We start from the raw sequence: 9,016 nt of genomic DNA, 5'->3' as shown, positions 1-9,016 counted from the left end.
TTATCCTAATATGAATTTGGAATTATCTTCTTTAAAATCTCAACTTTCAATGATAACAAAAACAGGCAAATACATATAGTATAGCCAAAGAGATTTTATTACAAGTTCATACATAGTATAATGCGAAAAGACTTTTTCCCCAACCTAATATGTTTTAGTTTAACTGTACTCCGCTGGTGCGCACTATTATTCTCTAATTCATGAAAAATTCTGATTATTCCAAAATATGACAATTCTATTTTTTTTAATTTGATGTCAGGCATGCTAATTTCCTCACGATGTTTTTCTTCACCGTATTACATAATTAATGTACATAAGAAGCATATGTCCTATCATTATATGTATTTATATTTTCGGTTGATATGCTTCTAACTACTATTTCTACTTCTAAGAATATGATGGTAATTATATTTTATAGGTGTGTAATAAATAAGTACCAATGATAGACATATAATAGTTTATTATTAAAGTAAAAATATAAATAATATGTTTAAAACTACGGTCTTTTTCATATGAGCTCTTCATACACAAACCTCAAAAGAGCTACTATTATAGGTACTGATAGCCGAAAAATATGTTGTCATTCATGTAGAAAAAACACGAGATACATGGGTTATATATGCTAGTAAAGTAAGCGTATTCATTTGTTTTAATGTGATATATGTGACAAATGTATAGATTTTTACTTAAACAACCTAGGGTGATATGAACATTTGATCAAGGGGTTCAGTCAATAAATATATGTTGGCGCTAGAAATTATTTGCTTCATGTTGTTGTACCAAATAGGTTCCTGCAGGAGATCGGAGACCTGCTTCCAGTTCTGGTTAGCAAATGTGAGGACTTTGTCCGCTGAAATTGTTAAGTAATATATACAACGCCATAAAGCCCAATATTGCATGCATTACTAGCATTTTATTTTTTCCAAAAAAAAAAATAATGGTTAATAAAGGAAGATATCATATACATATATAACACACTTGCTGGCACGAAAAGTTTTATTTAAATATATCGTAAAAACCAAACGTAAAAAAACAGGTTTAACTTATTAAAGGAAACAAGATCTTAGTAAATAGAATAATTCTTAAGAAATTCATCCAATCATTTTATAATTTGGAAACTAAAGTTGTTTATGAGTTTATGTATTAGTTAGCTTTAAATATCAGAAAATAATAGAAATAAAAATGTAATGTAATTCATACCCTGATCCTTTTGTCCATTAAAAAGGTTTTTGAAGTCGAAAGAAATTGGAGCTGTTGCTTCGCTTTTCTGTTTGAAAGATTTGATGGTAAGATATACTTTGTTATCATCTCCAACCACATTTTCCAAATCAAGATCGAGGATGATATGGTATGACTCTGAAAAATAGTAATCAATATTATGAAATACAACCAGACAGAACTTTTAAGAGTCCAACTTTTTGGCGATGTTTTTAGAGGGTAGGGCCTACTTGTGTAACCCAAACCCAGGTAGCCGTTTACGGGACTAACATTAACTTGTCAATAGGCGGATCCACACAGAGCGAGCAGCCTCAAGCCAAAAATGCCTCACGAGGAAACTTATCGCGAGGCGGCCGCGCGCGGTAAGTCCTCGGCCGAGGCAAGCGTGCATGTTATAAATTAAGAATTTCATATAATTTACCCATGGATTGCAAGTTTTATCAGGTACTAATAAGTTAAAAACGAAACGCCTGCATAAAAATGTTAATTATTCTTTAAATCCCTGGTAAATAATATTACTATCACCACGATAGAGCAAAGAGTTGTGTACCTGGCTGGTATCAAACAATAAGGTAAGTGAAATTTTACATTAATATACATTTTTCAAAGTAGTAAAATAAAACCACTTATTACATGAACACATTACAGACTTTCATGGAACTTATACATACGTGAACCATTTCATATTATGTACAACTTTCATCCACGGAACTATTAGTTATATTGAATCATATTATTATTAGGTAATTTTCATATTGTAATATTCACCGGCAGCGATTTTGAAGTCTCCATTTCCCTCAATTGGTAAAGTCATGAGACGTCCAGAGATTTCGTATTTGCCAGTTGTTTCTAGATTCGGACAGTCAAGCTCCTCGTGTAACGTAAGTGCATCTAAGTTCATTCTGGAAATGAGAATAAAATAGACTGGAGTATTTCTGCTAAAATGTGTTCGAGCATTGTGAAGATGCATGCGATACATGTGTTTGATATAGTCAAAAATATATGAAACTATTAAGTATTGACCCATGCCAATGCTTTCTTAAGATGCCCTAGTTTCTAATAATGGATTAATAAAAATAGCATATAGCATAGAGACGGTTCTAAAATATTTATTGCTTGTGTATATTAAGCTAGAGTTCAGACAAATTCTTCCAATGTTTGTTAAATCAAATGGCTTAAATCGTAAGATGCGTTTTATAAGTTTCCCCCTTTAACCGTGCCTAAGATTGTACCATGCCTAACACATAATATACTTGTCGTATTTATTTTTGGTATTTTATATTATTTTTTGTTTATTGTAGAATGGTACCTTAATTTTGTTTTATAACTCACTTACTTCACATTCTTGATAACACACTGCTTATATCCCGTAGTGATTGGAGAAAAAAGTTTAAATTTAATATCGGGCATGTCGCCCTCAATCAGGTCTAGTTTCAAGGGATCAGATGATTCGACTCCAAGGGTTTTGTTTTCAGAGAAGACCTGAGGCAGGGCTTTGTTAAGGGTCGCCTCAAAACAGGCCATGTCGTTACGAGGGCATGGCGCAAACATTTCTGTAAAAAATGGAATATATAATTATGATTGTTAAAAGGCTTGGTGTAAGGTAACCATTGGTTAAGAGACTGTTTCAAACATATATACAGTATTTTGTCAATTTTAACTCAAATTATAGGAAAGTTTAATATGTTTTTATCTAGAAATATGAATAAATTCAACATTTGTTAATCAAAATATCTCGTATTTTCGAAAATATTTAAAACTAAATCGTAATAATCTATTATGTTAATCTATTGTATTTAAATTCTTATTTTAAGAAAATTCAAATGATGGCGTAAGATAGCTTGATGAATATGTGCTAATTTCTAAGGATGAAACTCATGGCTTTATTGGTGAAGCCTCATATTGGTCCTGGTTTCGATTCCCGGGATACACTAATCGCTATAGTTTTGTAATGGACTTTCTACTACATTTCTAACAGAACAGTATTATATAAGAATAACCTTATACTTCTAAGATTATGTACTCGTAAAATTACGGGAGTAAACGAGAGTTAGCATTCCACACCTTATCCTTCAATTCCTTAGACTTAATCCATTAAATTCAAATTCAAAGGCTTAAAGAGAAAATGCTACAAGTCTTATAAAAATGTCAACATTAGGTATTAAAAATATAACTTACCACTTTGAGCGACGCTAGCGCACAGTGTAGTTAAAGCTAATATTTCAAAAATCGAAAACATAATGGAATTTATGACAAGTATACTAATGCAGATGTTGCACTTTAGTGTTCACAATACATACTTTGTTGAATTTATAGTAAATCTTTCGTGGTTTAAGATAATTAACTTTTATTGTAATTGCTTATAAATGCTTGAAAAATATAATAATTATAAGTAAAATCTTTTGAGAAGTTGAGTGACGCATAATATGTTACCTAATTCAGTGTTAAAGAGACAAAATAGTTTCGGTTGTCAAGTCAGTGAAACGAATTCAAGCTCCTAGTCTTATTATTTATACTGTACATTTTTAAATCTAACAATTCGTTGAGACAACTAAATCATACATTTTTGTGAAATATTTAGATTTGCGTTTATGGTTTGAAGTAAAAAATTATAGTTAAATAATAACTTTTATTTTTCATAGTTTGTCTAGTCATTAAGAAGCATTATAAAAACTTAACAATTAATTTATATTATAATTTAATTATTATAATAATTCTAAATTTATTTAACAAAATGTTTTTACAATTTTATTATCCTCTATTAAGCTGCAATTATGTGTGTGTGAAATTCTATCTCATCATTTCATCATTTACCTATTCGAAAGAAATATTTTATCACCGAGGATGCCAACTGAGTCATAACTACGGTAGGATATAAAAAAATTAATAGGAATATGTAATATAATAGCAATTTAAAAGTATTTATTATATTTACCAATTTAAATCAAACAATTAGATAGAAGGGTATCTTTGAGACGCCTAAAGCTTGGAAGCTACGGGAATCGTAAAACTTTCGATAAATACGCAAGATTTGATTTTTATATTTGCATAATTTTTTATAGTTTTATTTATTATTTATTAACACTTCGTTGCATATACATTAATATAGTACAATTGACATAATTAAATAAAAAGGAGAGCAACTGGCGGCCTTATCGCTTTCGAGCGATCTCTTCCAGGCAACCACTGTGAGAAAAGAAAAAAAAAGTATTAATTTACATAAGGTAGGCAAAAATACATGTATTACATATAGTGGTTCAGAAAAAGAAACTAAACAGGAATAAAAAAAAAGTAAACTAATAAAGGATACATGAAAAAAAATAAAAAAAAAAAAAAAACGTGCACATTATAATATAATTTAAGATCAGTCTCACGTCAGTTAGTAGGTATTATTAGGGATACGATATGGACAGGTAATGTTTGTACAGAAGAAATTTAAAGGAAGATACATAGTTAAGTTAATGAAGTTAGTAATTTTAATTAAAATAAATTAATTGATGAGAGATAAGAGAAGATTAAGATACCCTGGACCAGTTGCAAGTATCAATGAATCATCCTATACTTCTAAATACATATATCTAAATTAATATTAAGGAAGTATAAATTAAAAACTTATATATATTATTTTGATTCTAATACTGAGTTTTAGCTGTTTTGTATATTGTTAGGTCACTGACTAACTTTTAGATATTAAAAAAACAAGTGTCAACCTTTTAGGTCCGGGCCTCAGGTTAAAGTATCTGTTTCGTGATCATTTCTGATCAAAGAGCTCTGTTGAAGGTGATGTGTTTCAAGAAGCGGACTTATTCAGATTTATATAATTTAAGCAATCTTCTTACCATCCGCCAATTGTTTATCCTTAGATGTAACATTCCCTAATGGACTTTAATAAAGCACTTCTGGAAAGGCTTAGGAAGGACCTAGTGTACCTCAATGTAAAACTAAATTAACTAAAAAAATTAAAAAAAATTAAAAAATTAAAAAAAATATAAATTACTTTCTTTGAGTACTAGGCGTAATTTGACAGACTGTGTCACTATTATAAAAATATGTGTAAATGAAATAACTTGTTCCCATCTTCTCGAACTGATACCATTTAATGTTCCTGCCAGATCTCTGAGCTCGCACAGAACTTTTAACCTTCCGACTCCCAGAACCAACATTGGGTTCCGTGAGCCTCTTCACAGGATGTGTTCCACCTTGGATTCTATCACTAACATCGACCCTTTTTCGCACTCCTCTACTGCTTCATTTAAGAATAAGTTAAAACTCTTAATGTTTTAAGCTTTGTATCTTCCTTGTATTTTTTTATAGCTGCTAGTTTAGTGTTAAATTTTGTGCTGTCATGTTTTGTCTTGTTTTAATTTGTATTGTATTTTTTATAAGTGAAACTTTTTTTGTGGATATGTCCAATGTGTCTATTTATTTTATGTTTTACTTTTATTTTATTTTTTCTGTATAGTGATGTATCTGTTTAGTTTCCTTAATAAATAAATAAATTCTCACACCGCCAATTTCCTTATCTATCTAGTCAGTTATACAATAAACTTAATCGGATCCTCAATATTAACCCTAAGTTATTATACGAAATTAAAAAAAAAAATTAAGTAGTGAGTTTGTGCACTAAACTATGAAGAAATTGATTCACTAGTTCACTCTTTTACACTAGCACTTGCCACCTCCCATCTCATCCATCCCTCTCCTAACATTATCACAGTCATTCACTTCTGGTGTGTCAACAACAAATGTCTCAACCATGTAAACCTGTGTCTTTATTTTAGTAATAAGTCTTAGCTTTCTTTTCTTTGTATAGTATTTTGGTAACAATTGTTAAGTTACAATTTCATTAAACCGTTGGAAGAGCGGAATACACTTATATACAGCCTTGCGATTCTGTAACTCGCTTTTCGAACTCACACAGCGGTTTTCACAGCGGCGGTCGCGCTCAAATCAGTCGTGAAGCAGTAATTTTATGATTTAGCATTCTCATAAGGAGGGAGCTTGTAGTTTATTGTTGTGAGTTACAGAATCGCAAGGCTGGTCTCCCTAGACTTAGTTCAGGCGCTCCAATATCTGCTTAAACAATGTAACTTGTTATTGAATAAAGAAATTACGAGTTTTGAAAATTTTTGAAATCTGCCTTTTCTTATATGCAAGTAGATTATCTTTCTTTGCCCGACATCCGACATCAACTTTTTGGGTCTTTGGCATACCGGTTCTCGGCGTGGTGATCAGTCCATAGAACGCCTTGTCGTCCAGGGGAAGGTGGAAGGCACTAGACCGCGCGGAAGGTCTCCTACGCGTTGGACTGACCAAATTAAGTCTGCCGTAGGAGACTCTCTCAATCAATGCAGCAGGATGACCACTAATAGGCAACGATGGCAAAACGTCGTGAAGCGCATCACATCTGCCCCTACTACTACAACTACTTCCCAGCGATCACGACCGCTCTGTCAAGAGTGCAACTGATAGGAAGAAGAAGGCATACCGGTTCCCACACGATGATTTCCTTAGACAGAAAGTCTATTGGGGTAAAGATGAGCATCGAGCCTGCTAAGGAATGAGAATGAGAGTCGCTGAAGCCATTAGGCCAACACTGATCCTTCATATTAAAAAAACGTGACCCCATACATTAAGTCGTTAGTTTGCTAAAGAAAACGTACGAAATAAGGCGTATTATTTCTTCGGCGTCTTGTCTTATATCTTAAACAAACATAAATAGATTTTATTAAGAACGAAATAAAGTTAATTTAATTAATTCAAATTATAATATGTATCTGCAAACAATGATAGTAAAAATTCTGTATAAAAAGCAAAATACATAAAAAAAGTTTTACTGCGAACTCTATGATCGTTGGTATAGGTTAAATTTAAAGTTATTTTTTGTTGGTACATGTTATTTTATCCCCATCAAACTTCATAAGCAATATTGTGGTCGCTTGATTTAACATAGTTATTTGGACTTAGGTTTTTTATATAATCCAAAGAAATAAACAGTCAGTACTTACCGTTTTGTAACAATTTCGATCGCGATTATGATTTCAACTTGTTATTGGAAAAAATCTAATTAATTAAATTTAGAAGCAATAATAATAATAAATATATAGGTTATGTTATAATCAAATAATTCTAAAAATAATTCAACTAACTTATATAATTAATCGCTAAGCCTATTCCTACAATAGTTAAAATAAAACCCTTAGCTTGCATAATCTTACATATCACAAATTTAAAACGACTTTGAACCATTGTCTTGGTACACTCAAATACAAAAAAACAGAAGCACTAAATCCTCTATTATAAATTTTTCCTTCACGCATGTTTTTCATACACACTTTCACTTAATTTTGATTTGTCTTTCAATCACACACACAATCACACAGTCATTTTTTTTATTATTTTTCATTACCCTCGTTTTAAAACCAATTGTGTTAGTTATTTTGGTAAAACATTGTTAGTTAAAGATGAACGAAGAATCCCTGTCACAGGTCTTTGAATTACTAGGGAGGAGTTCTAGAATTTTCTATCTGTAAATAATTATTGAATTTAAACTATACACTACATAATAAATTTGTGAAAAGCACGTGTTTATATGTATAATATAGCACTTACTGTGTTTAAGTCTGCATGATTGGTCATGAGTTCAATTCCCAATGACAATTCATATAAAATAATAGCTTTGAAAGCTAATTATGGAACATGGGGCGTTTGCTGAATAGGTACTTGCACATTTAGCTTTAAGTCATATCCATCATGTGCGTGCGACCCACAAACAAGTCCGACAGGGGTGCATCTCACTATAGAATGTCCTATATTATGAGCCTCCAGGTGCGATCTGGAGCAAGAAATCGATATAAAGGTAACTACGGAACATTTACCCGAAATAAAAAGAAGCTTCAGATCGCAACTGGAAGATTTCTGCATTAAAATAGTGCGTCACTCACTGCAACAAGACCGTAGCAGAGGCGAGATGACGGGCTCCCACTCATCTATGAATATAAAATAGGATTAGTAATATATATGTTTATATATATATTAGGAAATTTCTTAATATATATATCTCGACTTAATATGTGTATAAAATAAGGTCCCGCACCAAAAGAGTCCGGGATATTGGGAAATTTATAAAAACTAATAAGTAATTTAAATCTAAACTAATTTACTATTAAGGGTATTTAAATAAGATAGTATCCAATAATACTACTTACAGTCTCTATCATAGGAAACACACTCTGTTCTTGTGTTCAATTTTTTTCACTTACCAGTGTTTAGTACTTAAGACTAACGTGCACTAATACTAATTCAGTAGTTCAAATTGTTTTTTTTTTCGTCTTCTCACTAGGCCCGTGGTGTCAAGGAGTAGAATAGCCTCGATATTCACATGATGGTGGAGCCTATGCTCGTGGGCTCCAGCAGTCTTTTTTATTATATTTGCGACGTCCTCTACATTAAGGTTCCGATGGAGGTCGTTATTGAGAAAGTACCAGAGAGCATTGACTATTCCCCTGAGCACTTTATTTTGGAATCAATACGAATTAATGATTATAAATATACTCTTCTAAGCACAAGTAAATAGACTTAAGCGAATATAACTTTCAAGTTAATACTGAGTGTAGGTGCCAACTATTTCAAGTTTCGTATTAACTATTGGAGATTTGCTCACCCGTTTGTGGCATAAAGTTAGATTGTACATTCCTTATCCATTGTATCTAGACAAGAATTTAGACTAATGTATAAGTTACTAGAATACAGTTCAGGCTATATATCTGTAAGACTGTACATATGTTTAATTGTACTG

General features: G+C 31.6%; 1 protein-coding gene across 1 annotated transcript; it reads right to left on the bottom strand.

Moving 5' to 3' along the window:
- Positions 1 to 440: 440 nt before the first annotated feature.
- On the bottom strand, positions 441 to 3,529 carry LOC125058375 (circadian clock-controlled protein daywake-like). The gene is made up of 5 exons (XM_047662455.1): positions 3,397 to 3,529; positions 2,555 to 2,771; positions 1,987 to 2,120; positions 1,201 to 1,356; positions 441 to 850 (listed from the first exon to the last, which is right to left on the bottom strand). Exons 1-5 carry the CDS (start codon positions 3,455 to 3,457, stop codon positions 696 to 698), a joined length of 723 nt encoding a protein of 240 aa, XP_047518411.1. The 5' UTR covers positions 3,458 to 3,529; the 3' UTR covers positions 441 to 695.
- Positions 3,530 to 9,016: the final 5,487 nt, after the last annotated feature.

This window comes from Pieris napi, chromosome 2, assembly GCF_905475465.1.
Source record: "Pieris napi chromosome 2, ilPieNapi1.2, whole genome shotgun sequence".
NCBI classification, from domain to species: domain Eukaryota; kingdom Metazoa; phylum Arthropoda; class Insecta; order Lepidoptera; family Pieridae; genus Pieris; species Pieris napi.
The sequence above is the reverse complement of the archived record's forward strand: the minus strand, read 5'-3'. Positions and strand labels throughout refer to the sequence as shown.

Excerpts from the sequence above, each read along its gene's own strand:
- LOC125058375 (XM_047662455.1), bottom strand. The coding sequence starts at position 3,457 with ATGTTTTCGATTTTTGAAATATTAGCTTTAACTACACTGTGCGCTAGC. Across the intron at positions 2,772-3,396 it reads CGCTAGCGTCGCTCAAAGTG|AAATGTTTGCGCCATGCCCT; the intron begins GTAAGTTATATT and ends CATTTTTTACAG. Across the intron at positions 1,357-1,986 it reads AGACTTCAAAATCGCTGCCG|AGTCATACCATATCATCCTC; the intron begins GTGAATATTACA and ends ACTATTTTTCAG.